General features: G+C 41.5%; 1 protein-coding gene across 5 annotated transcripts in view; it reads left to right on the forward strand.

Moving 5' to 3' along the window:
• The window catches only part of SMOC1 (SPARC related modular calcium binding 1), a 127,208-nt gene that overhangs the window by 73,083 nt on the left and 31,046 nt on the right, over nucleotides 1-23,079 (forward strand). For 4 of the 5 annotated variants that reach the window (XM_066997741.1, XM_066997744.1, XM_066997743.1 and 1 more), the window contains exons 6-7: nucleotides 6,129-6,218; nucleotides 10,403-10,483. In XM_066997741.1, coding sequence (XP_066853842.1) covers nucleotides 6,129-6,218; nucleotides 10,403-10,483 — 171 coding nt within the window. The remainder of the gene's footprint in view (nucleotides 1-6,128; nucleotides 6,219-10,402; nucleotides 10,484-23,079) is intronic. The other variant, XM_066997742.1, reaches the window with a different exon arrangement.

Genomic DNA, 23,079 nt, shown 5'->3' on the forward strand with positions numbered 1-23,079 from the left:
TCCGCCTGGCAGTGAATGTGTCAATCAGGAATCAAAAAGCCAAACAGAGGAGGCTTTGAGTTGTGTCACGGAGGTCAGAGGGACTTCCAGCTGTCTGTGCGTGGGACAGGCTTTCTCGCAGGGCGAAGAATGGTGCTGCCATACAAACGCACTGACTGCGCTGGACCACAAAGTCCTCGGGGCTCAAGGGGCTTTTTTCATGTTGACGCACCTGCGAGGGAGATGTGAGGAGGGAGCTGGGGATGTGGGGGGAACTAATGCCTTCCAGAAGGCGCACTGGAAGGCTGCTTGTGCTATCTGGGCAATGCCTACAGTGCACCGTTGCAGTAATCACTGCCTGCGTTTGTACAGCATACAGAGTAGTTGATGTAGGAAGGGAAAAATGACTGCCGTGTAAGTCAGTCTGTGTAGTTAGAGCTCCTTCAGCTCTTACCCATTCAAAGCTTGGGCACGTTTTCACCTTTTTAATGAAAACTTTCCTGTATTTTGGTCTGTGTCGTAAGTGTTTATGGATTATATCTGAAGGGAGCACATTGTAGCTCCCCTCTTAAAATGAAGACAATAAAGAGTGAGTACTCACTTTTGCTAATTTGGTTTTGAAAGCTATTTTTTTTTTCCTTAACAGCTGTAGGATCTCCATGCATAGAAGTGGAAAGGGGTGTGAAAACCTGGCAGGGAAGTCTCTTTGCACTGGTGCATTTGCATTTCAGCTGCTTGGCAAGAAATTATCTTGATCTGGCTGGATCATAAGAATTTCACATTTTTTGGCATAAGTGCTAACTTTCTGCTTTTATATTGGCAATACGTTTGTGCATGAAAGTTGCATTGGCTATTGGGTTAATTACAACTTGCTGTAACTGCTTCATTTGATGTAGGGAAGGACTGATTAAGGCAACAATTTGTTCCACACCTACAGTACTTGAAGGGATGTGTATTTTTGTACAAGACCCCCATGTAGTGCAAACACAGTTTTTGTTGTCTTTTTTCACTACTTAAACCAATGCCCCCAAGCCTGGGGGTAATATATGGAAATGATGAAGTTGTAAAAGTACATCTTTGAGAGTCAGGAACTGCCCAGATATAGGGAACTGGAGTTGAACTGGCAGTTCTTTTTTGCATCCTACTACAGTTAAGTAAAACCACACAAAGGTGTATATATGACTTAATTCTCTCAGGAGTGCTCAGACCTGGGAGGGCTTTTCTCCCTTCCTGTTGGTTCAACAGACTCACAAAAGGTGGGCTTTGCAGCCTGGGGACCGGGCAAGATAGGAATTCATTCACTGTCTTGGCTATCTGTGCTCTAAGTTGCCTATTTACCCTCAGCTATGCCCTGTAACGGCTCATCAAAATGGATAATGGTTTTTGAAGGAATCACTTGAGACTGGAAAAAGGCTGCCTCCCAGGGCAGAGCTACATGCTTAGAGTTGTCATACTCTTAATACCCTTGATGTTCAAGCTGTATACTTACAAAGACTAGATTTGGTACAAGGCCTATGTAGTTGACCCTATAAACACTCTTTAAAATGGTAGAAACGTCTACAGAGCATCTCATGGATGCCAGTGGGAACACAAAGATGGTACTGAAGGCTGAGGTTGCTTAGAAAATGTATAGATGTTAATCTTTTAACATGATGATGCAAATATACAGAAGACTTTTGCATTGGGTGTATGTTCCTGGGTAAGGGATGTGATATAGGAGATCACTAATAATCTTTTCTGCTTTCTCCAGCTTCCATTAGTTGATGCTTCTGGCAAGAGCAGTGAACCAGAGCAGCAGGCAGTTACTTCACACTTTTCTGTAGTACTTATGCCTTTTCTACATCAGGGAGTTCAGTTTTCCCCTGACTTAAATTGCTCATGGCCTCAGTGCCTGTAGTGCAGAGAATAAAGATCATTTAATAGTCATCTTTTATGTGAACTGAATCTCCTCAACCCTAGTGTACACTGCAGTTGTTCCAGATGTGGATGTTTGCTAGGTGTTCTGCAAGAACAAGGGTAAGGGAGAGAATAATCCTCATCTTAGCGAGACCATAAAGAGCTCCTGCTCGCCACAAGCCATAGATCTGGACGTGCAGGCAGTTGTCACTGTTTTCAGTTATTGTCAGGCTAACACAGAGAAAGCAGTTCTTAAGCTTATGAGCTTCTGACAGTAGTAGTGCGAGTGGTTTTCTGTCTTTTAGCCATGGTATCTTACTGTGAAAATGGCTTAGGGAGGGTTGTTGGACCTGCCTGTTTTGCTCTTGCCAGAGATAAGATTAAAAACCAAACCAAAACAGTTTTTGGTTTGATACCACTTGGGTCAGAAGAACTTTCAGTTCAACTTTTGTAGGTCTAACCGAGGAAAATGGAGGCCTACAGGAAAAGTTCTATATGGCTTTCAAACCTCATGCTGTAAGAGATGTTCTGTTGAATGATGCTGTCTGTATTCAGTGATTGTCTTGGAAAAAGGAAGTGGATATTTGTGCTGGGTTGTAAAATGTGGAAGAAAACCATGCCAATACACTTCTCATCAATGCTCTGAGAATATTCTACAGCCAAGGAAAATTCTTTGGTTCTACAGTACCACGTTCCTCATCTGGAAGCGTTGCCGTCTAGAGGGATTAGGAAGCACTTAGTTGACCTCATTGTTCCTTCTGTTTTTGACACGCTCTGCATCAGCAACTATTGCAGTTCCACATCTCTTTTTTTTACAGTGTGGAATTTGAGAGTTTTCTGAAGAAAGGAATAGGTTATAGTCGATGAACACGCTTTCTGACCTCTGTCCCCAAAGTAACAATATCCTGTTCATCTTGCATGATATCACAAGGGACTGTAGGGCTCTGAAATAGCTTTTTGTTGTTATTTTTATTTGTTAAAATGTTTCCTTAAGGAATACAAAAAGTTTGTTCAGAATTTTTAGGTATGCAAAACAACTATTTCTTGTTTACCAGGAGTAAGTAGGTCAGTGAAACCAATGTCCAGTGTTTTGACCAGTGTATTGAGCGAGAAGAAAAATCCAATGAGAGTAGACAAGAATTAGGGTTCTTCTTCTGCCCAAAGGGAAAGGCAGTGAAAATTTTTGTCATAAACCAATTCGAAGGACTAAGTCCTACTGAGAGTTCTCCAGTTTAAGAAACAGACTTGCTAGTCTCAGAGTAAGAAGCTGGCAGCTGGGAAGTTAGCAGGATGTTTCTAATAAAGTGTAATTTTTGTCTTTTATGTCACTATTTCATGACCTTTGGAAAAAAAAAATCAGAAATATCCCTGGCTTTTGATTTTTGAAATATGAAGAATATAATTACAGGATTCATGTCTATTGCATTTTTTGTTATATGTGTGATGAAAGAACTGTGCTTGCTTGAACTACAGGGGAGTGATTATTCTTCCCTCTATTTGCAAAACCCTCAACACTGTACTGGGTGCTGCTACAATAATGGATTTAGTGACAATTTGGCTCTAGTACCTAAGTCAGAAAATGATTGTGTAGTTCTTAAAGCCTAGTGAGATGATCATAAAAGCATAGTTCAAAGGCTAGTTTGGTACTTTTGTCTGTTTGCTGCATTTGTTCTGTCACTGTTTAATACCTTTCAATAGTTTAATGGCTAACTTTATACAAAAAAAAAAAATTACAAAATTCCTATTCTCTGTGTATTTCCCCATTATACACACACAGAGGTAGATAGGAGATGACCCTTAAAGAAATCCCCTGAACCTGAATAGTCCTGAGATCTGCTAAAGTTCACATAAGGGTTTGGATAAAAAGTGCTGTGGCTCACATCCACTTTTAATTTTTCTCCATTGTTGGCTCCTGTGTTGCTCTTTTATATCTGAAAAGCAGTTCTGCAATTACTTGCTGTAGAAGCATTCATGAGAACAATAGGAATAACTTATTATACTACTAGTAATTTTTTATGCAGGGTCTGTTCTTATGTTATGTAACTTATGAATTATTTACCTTTGCAGTTGCTCTGAGTATCTTTTGGTTTTGGGCTTGGTTTCTCAATCTGTAAACCCTATCATTCAATAGGAGAAGGGGTAATAACTTTAAACTAAAAAGAGTGTAGATTTAGATTAGGCATTAGGAAGAAATTCTTCACTCAAAGGGTGGTGAGGCACTGGAGCAGGCTGCCCAGAGAAGCTGTGGATGCCCCATCCCTGGAGGTGTTCAAGGCCAGGCTGGATGGGGCTTTGGGCAGCCTGGTCTGGTGGGAGGTGTCCTACCCATGGCAGGGGGATTGGAACTGGGTGATCTTTAAGGTCCCTTCCAACCCAAACCATTCTGTGATTACATATTGCTCACTGTTTCATTACAGCGTGAAATGTTATCCTAAATAATAATAATAAAATATGAAAGAACTGCTGTGGCTTCTGGGTTCTTGTAGAAGCAGAGCAGGTTATATAGACCCCCCAAAAAGTGAAGATCAACTATTTACTTTTATCCAAAGGTTCCTTTAAAGGGTGAAATCTTCTTTTCTGTACATTGATGAAAATTCAGGAAATTTTTCCAAGAGATCACATACTCTAACTCTGAATAAAAAATACTGCTTATCTATGTTACTGATAGTACCCAAGAACAGGAAAACTCAAAACAAGAGTTGACTGAGAAATGGTAAGTATTTTTTTTCTTCCAAATATTTTTTGCTGTGCTTACAACTAAGCATAAAGCCAAATACATTGAACAAGAGGGGAAATAACTTAAAGGTTCTCATGCTTATTTCTTCAGTGGATCTCTGAGGTTGAAGTAGAATTAGCAGCACATTTTAGCATTCTGTGAATTAGATGGCTTTATGTGGAAATGCATCAAACTCATGCTGTGAGGAAGAGGTGTTCAGTCTTCTGCTCACTTCATATTACTGCAAATGCAGGTTTTGATGGGAAAATAGTCTACATGCCTGTTTTCCATCTCTGCCCATCCATCCCCTTCCAGTGGTCTTTTTCATTCTTTGGTGTAATCAGAACAAACAAAGGGAAGGCTGGGGGCAGTTACTGCTGCTTCTGGGAGGGGCTGTCCCCTGTACCATTCCTCCAAATGCCTTCTGCCATGTGCATCTGATACAGTCTTGGAGGTGGTGGTTTTTCTGGTATAGGCTCCTTTCCAACTGATTTTCACTGTGCCTGGCAGTTCTCCATTGTAGGTTATTGCCCACTTTCCTAATGCGTAGTGTCATCTTTGCCCCTAATACATGCAGAAATAATTGTTAGAAACTGTGTTTTTTAAAGCCACTAGATTACAAAAGAACGAAAAGAAAAAAAAAAAATGAGAAAAAAAAAGAGAAAAAAGAACATTTTGCCTCGCTTAATGCTCTGTCATTGTTCCAATGCTGTGTAACGATGGTCCAGGCTGGAGCTTGAAATCTAGATTCCTCCGAGCATTGAGGAAGCTAGACCCAACCTGAATCCAAGCTGGGTCTGTAGATGTGGTATATAGGTACAATGAGCCAGAGTGTAGGCTGAACGTTTTTCCCTGTGGTCTACCTCTACATTTCGAGATATATATTTCCCACAGAATCTATTTTGGTTGAAGAGTTTAACTATAAAAGAGTAGTGGTCAGAAGATGTGCAGCACTCTTGCGCATGAAAAAGCTAATCTAAGAGAAGTTCTTTTTCCACAATATTTCCATTAGAAGGCATTGCCACAGCTTTGCAATTAGAGAACACCTTGATGCAGATATTGTAAGAACAAAGATTTGCTATTGACCATCCCTTTCTAACAGCTCTGCAGTGAAAGCTGGTGCCAGGTTCTGCACAGGTAAGTTTCAGAAGAGGAGTTTTTCTTTTGAATAAAAATAATGAGAGAGACACAGCAGGGCAGCAGTCCCCAGACCTCTGCTGTCCCAAGGAATGACCTGTGTGGGATGTAGCCACCTAAACCAAAAGGTGATTGCCTGATCAGTACAGCAAGTGGAGACTACCAGGTGATTCGTGCTGGTCATTTGTGGAGGGAGAGGGGAGGGGGTGAGGCTCCTTTTGAGTCTAAGACTAGTCAGTGCATGCTTGCTATCTAAAATGTTACTGCTGATAGTGTAAACTCTGAAATTTGTTTTCGTTCTGTCTGTCTTCTCTTTCTTCTGGACTTGGCCGGGCCATGTACAAATCCCAATCATTCAACAGTACTGGAGAGTAGATAGTATTTACCTCAATAATGGTAGTTTCTTTTCGATTCTTTTTAACTCTCAATTCAGATGACGGGTCGAAGCCAACGCCTACCATGGAAACCCAGCCTATTTTCGATGGAGAAGGTAAGAGCATCCTTTAAAAAAAAAAAAAAAAGTGAAAAAAACTACTTCCGTCTCTCTTTTCTGTAGGGTTTATGGCTTAAACAATTTCTTTATCCTGCAAAGCAGAAAAGCCTGTGAATCTCATAAGTTATCCAAATTTATCAGTGCTCTTGGGACCTCAGGCATTTTCCCTAATCCTTTTACATCCTCCCCTCATCCCTGGAATCCAACAATAACACCAGTTGAACAGATTCCTGGGATAACCTTGGAGGAAAAGGTGTCATAGCTAAAAAACGCGTATCAAGCCAGAAACGGGAACTTCCTTTGGACTATCCTTACCCTCTCAATCTCCACCCTCTCAATACCAGGATTTTCATAACTTCTGCCATGCCTTACAGCTTCACTACAGGGAGGGCAGTGCTAAACCACAGCTTGTGAATGTTGACTTGAAGGAAAATTGCTGGGAGGTTTCTTTATTTAGTAATTACTTTCATTGACGCACATACTATTTAAGCAAATGAAGTCAGTGTCCTGGGCCTACTTAATACATGGCCCACCAAGGCAGCTCCCTTCACAAATGGGCTAGTTTTGTGATTGTATTTTGGAGAGGGAATACCAGACTTCAATCCACTGGAAGCCTTGAAACAAGGATAAAATGGCTGTCCACACAGAGGGTTCAATCCTTTTAAATGTACAAACAGAAATATTTACCAGCATGAGTACTGGTCCTCAGGTAGTGAGTGGGCCTGTTAGCAGCTGCTTAGGTTTTGCACATTGCTTGGAAGTGGAGCTTTTTTTTTTTTTTAAAAAAAAAAAAAGAAAAAAAAAGATTTAAACCCACAACCATTACAGTAGAGCTACAGGCTGAATAGGTCTGTACCACTCTGTGACCCCTTTGGAGTTACGGGCCTTGAGGAAGTGGGGGAAAACCTGTGCACTTTCATACTGAACTGCTGTACTTGACACTTTAAAGGCAGAAACGGAAACTACTGAGCAACAGTAGGTGGTGGTGTTGATGCCTCCTGTCTTCTTGTAAAAACAGATGATGGGGTGTTTTTTCGTTGATGCTAAAATAAACTTATCTAATAGCAAGGTGCTGTAGTCCTGTCACTACTAGTGATCACAGGTATGTAAGAATCTTATTATGAGCTTTCTGAAACAAAACAGTCTTCACAATAAAAAGCATTCTCTGAAAAACAGAAGACTAAAGTCTGGTTGACTATCTTGATAATATCAAAAGGAAGTTCCTCCAGGCAGAAAGCCAATGTATTAAATCACTGTTTGTAATCACAGCATGCTTCTAGCCTTTAAATTTTCTCCTGAGAGTGCTCATTGATATTTGAAGGAGAGAATTGACAAGTAAAATGCAGAAGGTAGCTAATCTGGTTAAAATCTGGTTAATACAGCCTGTTCAGAAGATTCTTCGAGGAGCAACTCAGCATTTTGGTCATTCAAATAGAACTGGGCAAAGCTCTTGAGAAATGCTGCAGAGTACAGACCCTTTCTGGTCCTTATGGTGATAGATAAAATCTAAGAACACTTTGTCCCATCTTCTATGAAAAATATTTGCATTTATTTGTTAAATTGAGTACATCAGGTGTAAGAAGGGAAGAGAGAAGCCTACAGAAGAGAAGGCTTAAAGCTGACCTTGTAGTAGCCTTCCAATACCTACAAGGAAGTTATCAAGAAGATGGCACCAGGCTCTGCACAGTAATGCATGTTGGGAAGATGAGACAACTGTCAAAAATTGAAACATGTTTGGATTGGATATCAGGAAAAACTTTTACACCATGACGATGGTTAGGCAGTGGAACAAGTTACAGGGTGCCCAGAGAAGTGGCAATATGTCCTTTCTTTCTGAGCCGGCTTTGAGCAGTGTGGTCTGATCACACAGGTGACACTGTCTTGAGCAGAAGGTTGAACTAGAGATCTCAGGATGCTATCCTGAACAGTCCTTTGACTCTGAGCAACCACATCATGATGCATCATTGGAAATCTACTTCATTGGAGAAGGTCGTCCTGAGGAATGGCTTGTACGTTGTGTCAGGTGACAGAAAAGGTTAGAGCAGTTACCCATTCAACTGTCACGTCTGGATTTTTCATAGATGTTCAGAGGAGTTAATGTCTGAATTTCATTCAGTTCCAATTGGCTTGAGATATCTGTTGGGTTCCTGAAAATCTGCGTATTCAAAGTCAGGCAACCAGGATGGACTCGATAACAAAAGATGAATGGTCAATAAAAATATGTTTTTTTTTTTCACGCTTTGTTTTTGGATGCCTACCTTCAAGCAATAAGGGAGTGATGCATTTTACTAGTCCTTGCTATAGTTAAAAGTAAAATAAGAAATAATAATAAAACAAACAAAAAAAAAACAACTACGTATACCAGTTTTATTCCCTCTTGTACTTATAGGCTCTGTTTTCTTTGCATCCACCATCCTCTATTTAGTTTCAACATGCAAGTTGTATTCATTTCCTACATAACAATTTCTCTGAACATCTTCTCGTTTTGGTAAACTTTACCTTCTGACACAGTGGAAATCTTCTCTTTCCACAGATCTGTTATTCAGAGGAGTAATTAATCTAGATTGCTTCTCTGTATTCTGAAAAATATCCTGGTTAACTGAATTGAAAATACATTTTTACAGTAGATCCCAAAGGGGTTCACTTCCTTTTCTTCTTTTCCTTTTTCTTTTCTGGAGATTGCTTGTTCTGTAACTTCCACTCTCACTTAAAGATATGCACTACTGTGTATCTAGAGGCCCTGACCCATTCTCTGGCATCCATTGAATGCAGTTATCCGTTCCTTTCCAGCTGTAGATATACTCAGTCCATACAGTGCAGAGTCAGAGCTAAATTTCATTCCAGATTTGGCAGTTTGCATCTAGCACTTTTCTTCGTGGCCTTTTCTGTTTTTGTGCTTCTCCCCTTCCTACCCCTCACATGATGTTTAATTTGATAAAGCTATCCCAAGAAAAAGCCCGAAGTACGTAGGTATATGTATTTTATGCATGTATGTATTTTTATATGACTGGTAATAAAATAGTATAGTGAAACTTAAAGATAACGCAATCTTTGTTAAGTAGAATTTTACTACTGCTGGGATGTCTATCAGTGTTCAACCTGTATCTTCATACGAAAAAAATGCCCTGAGCATGATTACAATAAGGCTTATGATCAATGTAGCTGAAAACATTTAAGAAGGGAAAAATACCCTTCACTTTTCCTTTGTGCACTTTTAATGTGTAATAAGTTTCTCTTGTAGTCAGCCAGCTTCTCCTTTGCAGAGCAGATCCATGTAAATGTCAACAAAGGAGCAGGAAAACTCTTCTAAAAACTTCTTAGATGAACTTCTTCAGCCAGCTCCAGGATCTAACATGTAAAGTATGCTCTTGTAGAAACTGGAATTTTTTCGGCTGAAAAATATCGATTCTGAAAATGTCACTTTAGGAGCTCAAGCTCCATGGTATCAAGTACTGCTTTGCTCAGTTCTATTCAAATGCTGATGTTGTGTCATTATCATAAGGAGTTTCTTAAGGCAGGTTCTGCTGTGTTTTGAAGTTGAGTGTAACACTTCTGAGGAGGAATTTTAAGTACTTTTTTCACAAAATTGTGTTTGTGTATCTTGGTAATAGTGCATTAGAAGTGCTTTTTTAGCCAGAACTTATTTCTTTAACGGATTTCCCTTTAAATCTTTCCAGAAATACCCTTATTTCTTTGTTTGTTTATTTTGGGTTTTGCTGTTGCTTGTTTTAAGGAACTGAAAAACCTGTGATTAGCTATGCTTGGGTTGTTAAAACAATATTTACGGTCTGGATTAACTTTTTTTAATCTGGATTTCATACATACTTTGGTGGAAAGCAGTACTTACCATAGCATGTAACATAGCCATTGAGTTCTGTGAGTCTTGATGAGAAAGGCTTTACACTTTAGAATTTGGCTAAGAAGTGGGAAATGGGGGGAGAAAATAATGTTTTGCCAATAGAGAGGCACTCTCTGGAAGGGGAAGATAATGATAAGATAACCTCATGGCACGTTTACAAACACTGGCTCATAAGTGGTTGGAAGACTCACCATGGGGGTGAGCCAATCTCTACAAAGACATGCATCCGTTGGCAACACTTTGTCCTCATGAGTAAGGACCATGTGTATTTGCTACCTGCTGCTAGCAAATTTCTTTAAGGCAGTTATTTTTTCTCTTTCAGAGATCACAGCACCCACCCTGTGGATTAAGCATTTGGTCATCAAAGATTCCAAACTGAACAGCTCCAGCGTAAGGAATTCAGGTAATATTCCATCAAAAAAAAAAAAAGTTGCTTTTTTAATCTAAGTTGCAGTCCCTCACTCGTCTTGTTTCATTCTTCCTTCATTGTAGCCTATCCTGCTGCATTTACATTGCAGGATTTGAAGTGTGGGCTATAAAAGAATTTTAGATAGCATCCTTGTTTGTGTCCAGAAGACCACAACACATGTGCGATGAAGGGTGTTTGTTTCCACAGACCAGAACTGGGGAAGCTCTGATTTCTTCATGTGATAATTCATCCCAGCCACTTGTCATCTTTATTCTATTTGCTGTTCATCAAGTCTTTCATGGACTTGCAAACAGATGCATTTGGCTCTGAGATCTTTGCTGTGGTTTTGGTCTAAGCAGATGAGAAAATACAGAGAGTGGCTTCTCTTGAAACTTCATGGTTCTTCTCTGCAGGGAATATTTTTTGATATTTGATAGAGAAATTATAGGTTTATTTCACAATAGAAAGTAGGTTACTTATGTCTGGGCTTAAGTAAATGTTGATAGAATTTTTGTGGGTAGTAGAGTGGATGAGAAAAGACCTAAACAAATAACAGCAAAGAAAATAGGAACATGAATGGGAGCAGGGGGAACAGCAAGATATGAAGTGAGGATATAAAACTTGAGGTTGGAGACGAGGCTGTAACTGTGTGAAGTCAAAGAAATCACAAGAAACTTGAACAACCTGAATAGGAAAGTAGGGGATTAGGGGTAAGAAAGGTTTCTGTCTGATATATTTTAACTAAAGTGGAAGAATGCAAAAAGGTAAAAGGGACATCAAAAGAGAAAATTGCCTTAAGAAATCATGGGTTTATTCTGAGGTTTGAATAGCATCTGCTCTTATTGCATATATTTTACAAAACAATATATGGCTAGAACAGCTGTTGGGAATAACTCCAGCCCCTAGAACAGATAAATTATACTAGCTTGAAGTACCTGGTCACCATGTATTTCTGGATTAGCCCGAGAGCATTTGTGGCACTCAGCAATTCCTTTAACTTTTCCGATCCCTTTCACATTTCAGGGTGAACTCTAGGTTAGGTAAGGTTGTTGTCTCACTGCAGTGTGGAGCTCTTAGCAGCCAGAGATCCAGTGTTGCCCAGACCCCAGTTTTAGGAGGTCTGCTCTGCCTCACCTCCTGACTGCTTTTGCAGCAGAGTGGTCTGTGAACACCAGGTGTTCACAGGGTGATTTGCGAACTACTGGGGCAACCAGTTTATTCATGGTGCAATTGAAGGTGACAGTTCGATATGAATATCCTAGTTAATGATGGGTTCTGCCTATCTTAGAGACCATCTTTCATTGTTATGTGGCAAACCTGGCAGCTGTGATGAAAATAAGAGCTCTCAAATCTGGTTCTAGGAGGGTAGAAAGTGACTTAGGACTGGGAGGGTCTTTCATTAAAGAGCCTGTCCTCCACCCTTTGTTGGCCCAACAGAGCAGAAGAAGACTGCCTTTCACGTTGTTCAAGCATTTCCTTAGGAAGCTGCCTTGTGTAAGGTAGAGTTCTGTTTGTGAAAGAGTTCGTTTTGTGAGGTTTACCTTTTTTCCACTTTTTTTTTCCCAATTAGTTATGATGTCATTTCTCGTATTCAAACAAGATTGTTGTGGGTGCAAGCTACAAATCAAAAATAAATGATCTTCTGGAAAATTCAAGAATTCTGTAACAGGTGGTTTCTACAGCATGCTAAAAGGAGATGTGTGGTTCAACTGACTCAGCCTTTCTTGTGGCCCTAACAGACACTCAATTGATGTGGGATCTCATTAAGAGACCGGGTTGCCGGTTTTAGACTCAAGTTTCCACATTGGGCCTTACAAATACAGAGCCATCTCTGTTTATTACAATGAGTTATTGATATCAAGAAATGCTGCCTCATCAAAAGGGGTCTATAGTGTAGCTGATGGGAAGTGTGAGCTATTTTAGTCTTTCTTTCAGCCAGCTAAGCCTAATCCCTCTGTTTGGTACCTCTCATTCCAGGCCTTTGTCATACATTTTAAAAGACAACGTAGGGTTGGTGGGATGGAACAACTAAGACCTGGTGAGAAGAATTATCGTTTAGAATCAGGTTTTTCAAATCTCTTCAAGTATCTCTTGGATGAAGATGATCGTGTCATGGGATGGGCGTGTATATTTAAGGGGTATTTTTAATTGCTGTTGTCCCTTGGCAGCTTGAAATATCAATGCCTAGCACACTTCTGATTTTTTCGTTTTTTTTTTTGGAAAGGGTTAAGGTAAGTTTCCCTGGCATAAGGTTGGGTTTTGTTTTCTTTGGTGTTTACTCAGCTATATTGCCGCTGACCTTGTAGCTAACTGTCCTGAAACTGATCCATCCTCCTATGCTTTTGCAGCAATTTCATGGGATGACTGAAATTAGAGGTGAGAAAAGACCTAGTAGGTCAGCTAATCTGCTGTCTTTAGGGCTAGAGAATGTTTGTACTGTACAAAGAGCAGTATTTTCTAATGTAGTGTAATATAGCCTTAGGCATTAAAGGTTTCACTTCTTTCCACAGGAAGCTTCCCTGGATGGGTCTCTCTCTCTTTTTTTTTTCCTTTTTTTTTTTTTTTTTTTTGGTAATAGCCAGTCTAACTCTTTTAATTCTTCTTTTTCAGTAGTCTTGAGTTTTTTGAAAGCCTGCGCTTTTTTCAAGTTTGTATACTCGAAACATTTAACCCTGATCTCTCTCCTCCATGTGGTGGTTACATAGCCCTGTCCTCTGCAGCTGAAGAGAAGTCCCGTAGATAGCTACTGTCAAAAGACTTGTGTGCTACTCTCTAATCAGCACTGCTATTTGACATCTTGGAAAGCTAATACCATCACTATATCAACCGTGAGGAGAATGTAAGAATTGTTATATTGAGACAAATAGGCTCTGTAACTTGTCATTCTCTTTCCTGTTAATATTGTGCTTTAGTGAAAGCTTTTAGTAAGTTACCTTACGTTTTAGAGATATTTTTAGCTGCCTGTGGTGTGTTGCTGAGTATCTACTGAAGAAAAAGAAGCAAGGGAGAAGAATTGAGGAGCTTGGAATGCTCTCTTCAGACTTTTAACTCTCCCAAGGAGCAGCGCACAAAGCCAGAGTGCTTCCAGCATGGTTAATGACTCTGCACAACAAGGCTTCAGGCCTCGTCCTGTGTCTGAGCCTTGTATCTGGTAACATCGGTGTGGCCCGTGTACCTGACAGGAGTGAGCAAGTCAGGAAGATTTGAAGAATTTGTTGTATCCATCTTGGTAGTAGTGATGGATAGGACCCTTTCTCACTACTGGGAGCAGTCTGAGTCAGAATTTCCTGCATCCCATCAGAGTGAACCAACCAGTAGATAGCTGAGCTTTGCAGAACCAGTGACACCCCTGCTTTTTCCTGCAATCCTCGTTGCATACGTAGTCTGTATCTCACAAGAGCTGCATTTGAAATGAGTGTTCTGCCTTCCATTTAGTGCTGGTGAGCAGGAATGGTTCTCCTGAAACAGTCTTCTCTTTTGGAGCATTTACGTTTTGCTTAGTGTGTGTAAATATTAATTTGCTAGGGATCAGGAAAATCAGAATGACCAGTCTGTTGATTAGAGCATTTGACTGAGAATCCATATGTCTCCAGGTGTTTTCCTAGTGAATTTTTCTATGCCAAGTAAAACACCATTGCTAGCGGATTGCTAGTGCTGTTACCCCAGCCCACCTTAAAGAACAATGACTAGATCTTTCTCATTGGGGTGAGATGCAGGTTAAAATTGTCTTGGCCAAAGGCAGGAACCAAAATGTGAACATGCTGTAACATCTGTACTGCTGAGCAGCAGAAATGTTGATGTTTTTCTACACTTACAAACTAAGCCTTTTGGTTTTTTTATGAAACATAAAAACCCAAAAGTTTTCTTTTGGGGGTAAGTGAAAGATCTAGATAAACACAAAATAATTTGTTTGCTGTGCAAGATGACAAAAACATTTTTGTTTGTTCAGTTTGATTTCCACCTTCTACAAACATGCGCACCCATGTGCACACATGCATCCCCCAAACTAAGCCTCTTATTTTGCACTTTTCTTTGTGATGTGTCATTTATTTTTAACATTGCCAGAGCAGGAAGAGATACAGACCACACCTTTGCAATGGCCATTTCCTAACAGTTTGGGTGGGAATTGCCTTTTCATACTACTTTTACTGTTTCAGGCTGCTGCTTTCCTACCTCCTCTTGCCAGCCTACTCCAGCCTGGAACAGTCCAAATGATTATTCTTTTACAGTTCTTACTCTAGGGAAACACTTGATAATGAATCCCGTTTCCAAGAAAATAAATCTAATGGCAGCCTGTTCGGGAGCACCCCATCTCCACTGAAGAATTCACGGTTGTTCCTCATTTTCAGAGTTGGGTTATCTCCAAATCTGTTTGTGCTACTTAGTGATTTGGTTTTGGTTAGCAAGAGATTCCAGCCTGTATCCAGCATACCCTGACAACCTTTAAGAAAACCACAGAGTGATGTAATGAGCTCATGCATGGAAAAATAAACAGCTCTAGAGAAACCAGCAGTAGCAGCCTCAAGTAAATATTCTGCAGTCACTGGGGTTTTGAACATGACGTTATTTGAAAGGAAGAATGAGTAATATATTAAGGTTAGCAGCTGAAGACAGGTTTGTGTGTGCCTAGTTTAAAAAAAAAAAAGGGGGTGGTGGTGAAGAAAAGTAGCTGTTTATTTCAAAATCCTGCTTGTTGAATGCGAGCCAACTTCATGTGGCCTATTCTGTTCGTCTCTGGCACCCAAGCACCAAGGCATCTGATGTGACAGCTTTCCAGTGATAGAGTTTTCTGCTGTCAGGAGCTCTTCGTGGACAGGGTTATAACTGTAAATGAGAATGGTGGTATTCATGTTTGTTTGTTTGTTTGTTTGTTTCAATTGAGTTTACTTGGAGCCCAAACTTTAGGGCTTCTCAAAGGGAAAAGCAGCTTGAAAGCCACGTTCCCTGCAAGAAGCAGAAGCGCACACTCCCACCTACCTGAAGGGGAGCCTCTGTACTCGCAGGACAGTGCAGTTTGTCTCCAAAGATCTGCACAGTGAGGTGGGATGTAGTTATATCAAATGTACTTCCAGGACATGGGTTTTCTGGTTTGTCTGTTTTCCCTCAATTTTTTCCCCTCTTGCAGGAGAGGAGGAAAAGAAAAAGTGAGAAAACCCACACAGCACCCCAGAATACCACTCTCTCTCTAGTAGTCATCTAGGAAGTGATACCACTTTTCTGCATGCCTTAAGGAACAGGGATAGTGGTTGCTTCTAGGAAAAATAAACTTGTTTCCTTAGGCATATGGAGTCTTTCTAGGATTCCATGCGTTAACAAGGAGTCTGTGCCTTGGAAACTTGGAACAGTGCAGGGACCAGGGAGCCGGAGGTAGGTTCAGACTGAGGCTCTCGAAAAGCAAAGCACTGTTTTTGAATGGGGGCATTTTCTCACTTGTGCTTATCCCTTCCTGTCTTCTCAGCCTCATTCCTTAGCTGTCCTGCCTTGGCACATGGCACTCCCCACCTCATTATTTAAAGACATGTGAGACCATGGGCTTCTGCTTCTCCTCCTGCTTTTCTCCTAGGTTCTGCTTCTACTAAACTGGTTGTGTTAGTTCCAAAATGACTGTCTCTACGTGCCAGTTGTGTTAATGTTACTGTCCAAATGTCTGTTACAGGATTGTAGGCTCTTCCCCAAAAATCTGGGGCTGGTTAGTGTTGGTCAGGCCACCAAGTGGAGGAGAGTAGCGGAATCAAGTTGATGTCACTTTAGCAGAAGGTAGGTTGAGAAGGGGAAGTAGCCAGACACAAATACGGTTTAGTGACATCTGAGTAAGATTTAGTGACACTGGAATTGGAGCATTTTGGTGCATGGGCATGACATCCTAATGTAGACTGCAGCCCTTCTTGCTGAACATTTTGGTACCTTCCTCTGCTTTGGGTTTAACACCTGGGAACAGTGTCTTTTGAACTTCCCCATATCTGAAGAATAAAAAAATTGTCAGTGATGTCTAGAACAAGTGTTCATAAAAGGGAACCAATGAGTCAGAAAGCTTTTGCCTTTCCTACTGTCTGCAGGCTCTTGTCCTGCATCTTGAGTCAGTGCTTCCCCATATAGTCCTCCTCTGATCTGTCAGAACTATTGGACTAAAACCTGTCACTTCACTGTCCCACCTGCCAGAACTATTTATCTTCGAACCTTGATGATTTTTCTCTCACCCTTTCTTTTTGTGAGTGTCTAGGTTTTTTTTTTGTTTGTTTGTTTTTGATTTGGTTTGGTTGGTTGGTTTTGTTTTGGAATTTATCTTAACTTAGGCTGTGGAAATGAAGCAATCTCAGGAGAAGCTCACAGTGAGTATGAATTTACTAATTCCATCTAATTTATACCACAGATCTCTATTCTTCTCCGCTGAGTTCCTGCTTCCTTGGAACCCATAAAATGCAGTGCTGTTTCTCTCTTATTCTCTCTGTCCCTCTCATTCATGTCCTGCTGCTCCATCTGTGGTTCAACTAATCCCCTTGACCACTGCTCTGGGGGGGACAGGAGTCTCTTCCCCCCTCCTGGAGGTCCTGAGAAGGTCTGATACAGGTCATGCCCAAGTGTGATTCTCCCACAGCCTCAGTGTGACAGGTGTGGTGAAGAAGGTAGCATGCAGAAGAAACAGGGAGAATGGAACGATCTAGGACCAGGACCATTCCCAGACAGCCAGCAAACAAAGCCATAAATAACGTGCCACCGGGGACTAGTTAATCTGCTCTATGAAAAGGTGCAAAGTATACAAGTGGGAAAAATAACATAGTATAATAATCGGCATGCAACCATAGGTGTTAAACCATATGCAGCTAGGCAAATAAATGAAGCTCCCCCTGAGTGCTGTGATAAATCATTCCCAAAGAATTCAGTCACTCCCCCCTCCCTATCCCCCAAAGAAAGAAAACAAATTACTCTAGACATGGAGTCATGGCTGCTACTCTGCAGCTGCCAGTTAAGGAGAGTGGGCAGGGAGGAGTAGGAGGGGGGCAGTAAGTGTCAAAGATGTAAGAAGCTGGGGTAAAAGAAAAAAAAAAACTACAGAAAACCCACCACCAATTGCATTTGAGGTTAAACCAACAAAGATTTGGAGGGGAAAAGGAAAGAAAAGAGATTGCAGCACCAGGCACAACCTGAGCCTACAGGAATAAATGGAGAGAGGAGAGGTCAACTTTGTGAAGTTTGTTTTGCTTTTTAGCAGAGGAAGGTTTATATGAAAGAATTGCATTGATTTGCTGGTGTCCTTAGCAGTGAGGAGCTCCTCGCTGTATATACTACCACAATTTGGCACAGGCTTGTGCGTGGATCTGCACCTCAGACATCCATTTGAGCACACGTTGATGCCTGCAGATAGACTATACCTATTGACACGCTTTCCTGCCTTTCTTAGAATGTTCCTGCCAACTTCAGGAGAAAGATCATAGCATTTCTAAGGTGCCACGGATAAGGAGGAGTGGTTTAAAAGTAATGGTTGGACCTCCACTCTAGGTTCCGTCTGGAACAATGTAGCCCTACTAGGCCTCTCCTAAAACCAAAAGCCCTGGTGGCATTTGACAATTATAGAACTGAGGACCCAAATGATTTGCAGGAAGCCAACTGAATAAAAACAGGTTCAGTGGTACACAGAACAGTATCTCCAAAAGTGTCTGCTGTCCCTGACGTTGTCCAAGGAGGCCGTGGATATCACCTAATAGAGCACAAGGCTATGAAGGAGCTGAGCTGTGTTTCCAAACCACTGGAAAACCCTGTCCCTCCTGTGAAAGCTTCCTCCTTTTAGTGGTCACCTTAGGGTGGAGAAGTGGCTTTAGACTTCAGTGGGTCTTGGAGAGGGAGTGAGTAGATGAAGGGGAGAAGGGAAATGCGCAAGGTTCTGCAGGAATATCAGTAGAGCTTGTGGAGGAACATCGTGGAATATCTGAGGTAAATGTTGGCTGTGGTCTCATTACTTTCAAAACCTCATTTTAACAGAGCTATGAGCTGTGTTGTAAGAGTTATGTGCATATTTCTGCATGGAGGGCATGAGTAAAAGCTGCCATCCTCGTGTTCTTTTTCTCTTTGCGGTCCTCACATATTTTGCATTATGCTAGGCTACCAAAATAAAGTGGTCAGTGGGGATCAGCAAGGACATTTTGTGGTACAGTTCAAAGGTGTCTTAGCTGCACGTTTTTCAGTCTGTTGAAACAGTAGCTGGAAAAAATCTGGTAGAATGTCCCAAGAGTTGTGTCTGAAGAGTCAGGAAAGAAGGGCATGCAGAGGACCTACCCTAAGAGCCAGGCAAAGAGATGGGTGTGTGTGTTTAAACTGCAAGGCAGCCCTCAATCTCCTGGAGCACATGAGGAAGGAAGATGTGTTAAATTGGCTACCCTCGCTCCGGGTGAATGGAAAGACATTTCTCCAGTTTCACCAGTTGCAATGCAGGGAAGTATGTGATCCTGCTGGCATCATCAGACTCCTGTCTCATTTAATTGAACAGGCCCTGATAGTTGCAGCTATCTGCATAACAGGCCCTGATGTGCCGCAGCATCTCTTATGTCCAAATCCCATATACTAGGTCACTGAGTTTCCAAAGCCTGAACATTTTGCCCAGAGACAGGCTGGTTCAAGCTAGGTGTTCAAGAGTATATGCTAGTGTTCCTGTCAGAGGCAGTTCCCTGTGTCTCCTCATCCAGTGCTAAATGCTGCAGGAAAACGCTGGTCTGTCAGTACATGAAAAGACTCATCAGACAACACACTTCTCTCTTTCTCCACCGCTTTGCTCACCAGCACAAAAGAGGAATGTTACTGTAATTAGGTAGACTGGTCTGATGTATTTCTTACCTGCCTGTGACAGTTTTCAAAAGCTTCTACTTGGTGCCCTATGTTTATGCACTTACAAAACTGTAAAAATGCTGTGCTCATATAGTCCAGCCAGCAGAGGTAAGCAAGTTCTCCAACAACTGCCATGCTGGTTGTTCCAAGTACTGTTAAAAACAGGTGTGGAAGTGAAAATAGTTTCCCGGTAAGGTTAAGGCTCCAGTGGAAACACCTATAGCTTCTCATTTTATTGAGTAGCATTCCTTAGTGTGGAAAGAGTGCAAAGAGAAAGAAGAATAGGGAAAATGAATGAATGTGTTCAAAGACAGGTGGCTTATCTCAAAGCTAGGTGTACCACAAGCTAACAGGGCTTAGAAACTATGTGGAATGGAAAAGAGGAGTCAGAGAAGAAAAACCACAGACTCTGGGTAGCTTCCTCTCAAATTCACAAGAGTGGTGTCTAAGGTTGAAAGCATTTCTACTGCTGAGGAACTGTCCTGATGTCAAGAACTGAACGGGGCTCCCTCCATTTTGATGCCAACTTTCCCTGCTCAGACTGGAAGCTGTTGTCATCGTGAGGGTATTGCACAGCTACGGCTGTCATACGGTACATGGCAGCCAGGTGCTTTAGGAAGATCAGACCCCGAAGCCTGGAAACTTAAACCTGCTCAAATCCCTTGAAGACTTCAGGCTGTGTTTGTAAAGAGAATGCCTCGGTCATGTAGAATCTGCTGGAGCTTACCATCCTCTGTGAGAAGAGCGGAAAAGACCAGAAGAGGTTGCACAGTTTGTTCCACCTTGATTTAACTCATGATTATACCCAGCTAACAGCAGCTCTGTGCAACCTGTGCCTAAAATGGCAACAGGGATTCCTTCGCCTCTTTGAATGATCAGTTTATCACCAGGGATTTTTTATATCAAACCTTAAATCTCCTTTCTCCAAGTAAGCTGACTGCTACTTGAACTACCCCTGGGGAAGAAAAAAATGATCTATGACCATCTCTATTTTTTTATATAACAGCTTTTAAATCTCAGAAGACTGAATGTCATCCCTAGACTAAACAAATGGAATTCTTTCAGCATTTTCTCATAGATCAAGTTTCCTAGACCTCTGCCTGTTCACTTTGCTCTCTTCTGCACTGTTGCCAAGAGGTCCACCTCTCCCTCAGCGGGCATTGCCCAAAGGTGGACATGGTGCTGATTTAAAAGCTCACGAGTTGTTAGTGCCTGTTCCTTATGTATGGGGCCCTTGTCACTACATCCCACAACTAGATTTACCTGTTTTGACTTTTGTTGTTTGCAATGTCATGAAGTTGCAGACTTCCTTGCAGTCTACCTAAGCTCCTGACCATTTTTTTTTCTTCCAAGTGTTGCTGTCTTGCCAGTAATTTCCTTTCCACACGTTGGATTTCTCTTGCCTGGTTATTTTGCTTTGTACTTGTAAGTTTTGATCGTACTGCTTTCAAACCATTTGTCAAGATGACTTTGAATTCTTTCCTGAATTTTCAACTGTAAAATGGATGCTATGTTCCACTAACCAAACTGGCCACTTACTGGAATTTGATGTAAGACACATCTAATAATCCTTTTAATATGAAATAACTGTTTCACAGAGAGCTTTTGCCTCTTGCAGCCTGTTTTTCTTAACCTGCAGCGTTAGGCAACTATCTGACAGTAATTGTATGTAATGTCCATTTCCCTCATTTGCTTATGAGAGTGACACAACTTATAATATGCTCTAATGAACTAGAATTTAATCAGAGCTTTGTCTAAAGCATTGTTTGTGATCATGCGAATGTTTTCACTTTTTTGCCAGAATGATGTACTGTAGCCATAAAATAGTACTGTCCTCTTACTGCTGCTGGTCTGGCTACAGCTCCAGGAGGGCTAGAACTCTGACTGACAGACAGGATAGTAGAAAGAGTCCAAGCTCTGTCTGAACGACAGTTGAGTTAGAATTGCAGGGACAGGTTTCAAGATACACAGGTGTGGATCTTTATTCCTGTGTGGTTTAAAAACTGTGGAGCGGGCTCCTTTCCTAGCTGGGCAGCACTTAGTGCCCACAGGTTCTGTATAGCAAGCATGTATTGAGCACTGAAGGGTGGCTTCTGCCTTCAGCAAGTTAACTCTCATCCCTGGGACAGTGCTTCACTCCTTCAACTATTCCTCCTTATTTCAAGCTAGAGGGGTAGGTATGAACAGACTTCTCATCACGTTACGCTGGAGGGAATGCAGGGCAGCTCTGTCGTTTTGAGCAGAATAAAAATGGTAGGGGAGGGATGTGTTCCCTGGTAGCTTAGGTTTAATGAGCCACTTGGAACAATCTGTTTTTAAAATTATAAGCCACCTGTTGAAACTTTGCATTGTACTTGTTCAGCGCTGGAACATGTAGTAACCTCCGTTTCTTCTGTAGCCATACACCTTGAAAAATGAAATTGGGCGAGTGTCAAGGTAAAGCAAGGACTGCTCAACTGGTACAGTGTGGGAGCACCTGCAAGGTTTTTCTTTTTTACCTTTATGTTAAATAGAATACCCTGGAAGGACTACAGTCCTAGACAGAACAGGGTGGAGTGGGTAGCAGAGCTGATGGCTAACAGAGGTGAGGAGAGATTTATGCTATCCTCATGAGCTGTGTTTGCTCAGCTGTCATTGTGCTCCTAGTAAACACAGAAGGGGTTGTTTCTCTTCCTCCACCCATATCCCTGCTTTGGGGACAGGCAGCTGGTGCCTATTCACTGCCTTTCTTTGGTAGCCCTGCCAGCCCTTGTGAAAGTGCATACCGAGGGCTTTTCACATTCTCTTTCCCTTCCGAGGTGGAAGGGGTGCAGATCTGGGCAGCTGATACCACCTGTGCTGAACCTTCTCTTAGGAATGAGACTGTGCTTTCTGCCTGCAGCTTTTGTGAGCTCCACACCTGGACTGAGGCACCTGCTCTAGAGCAGACCCAGTCCTGTTCACATTAGAGCAACATGCAAGCACCTTTAAGCTGGTAAACAGGACATGCTAAAATAACCCATTTAAGGCTCCTCTTCTCTGTCAGAGCAGTGTAACAACAGGCTAAATAAAAATGAAAGATCAACCTCATTTAAATTAAGCTTCCCTGGGAGACAAACAAATGCTTTCTCTCACTGGGAGGAAAACTGAGGCACAAAGACACTCAGCCCTTATTTTTGGATTGGCACAGGATGTTAGTAGGAATTTGGCACCAGATATCTCTTTTGCTGCCTTTCATTCTGTACTGCACTAGTTCCTGATGCAGGGGAGAGCTCAGAGCTGAACAAAAAGAAATTTGGGAGAGGCAGGCATTTGATTTTTTTTTGAAATGGTATTTTGAAGTCAGGTCCCTGCTGCAGCACTAACAATAGGGGCTGGTCAAGAGTCTTTCAGTAAAAGACCTTTTCCTCCCCTTCCGATGAATGCTTGTTCATTAAAACTGAAGCTTTTTGTGGGAACTCCATGGGAAAAGTTTCTCTGGTCCAGATGGAATCTCTGGTCAAAAGAAGAGAGAGAAGGAAAGAGAAGCAAATCCACCCTGCTCAGGAGTAGCCCATGGCTCTGGGGTTAGGCTATTGCCATAGGTTCAGTAGGGCTGGGGAGAAGCGCAGAGGGAGGTTACACCCTGAGATTTGGAAGGAGGACTCCTAAGGATGTAGAGATCTCTCCAAGGTGGTTGGTTTTGGTGTCATAGTTAGTGTCTCTCTTTTTTTTTCTTTTTTCTTTTTTTTTTAATAAGAAAAAAAAAATCATGTACAGAAGGGCAATATTGAAAAAATAATCAGCTGTGGTTG

This window comes from Anser cygnoides, chromosome 5, assembly GCF_040182565.1.
Source record: "Anser cygnoides isolate HZ-2024a breed goose chromosome 5, Taihu_goose_T2T_genome, whole genome shotgun sequence".
NCBI classification, from domain to species: Eukaryota; Metazoa; Chordata; class Aves; order Anseriformes; family Anatidae; genus Anser; species Anser cygnoides.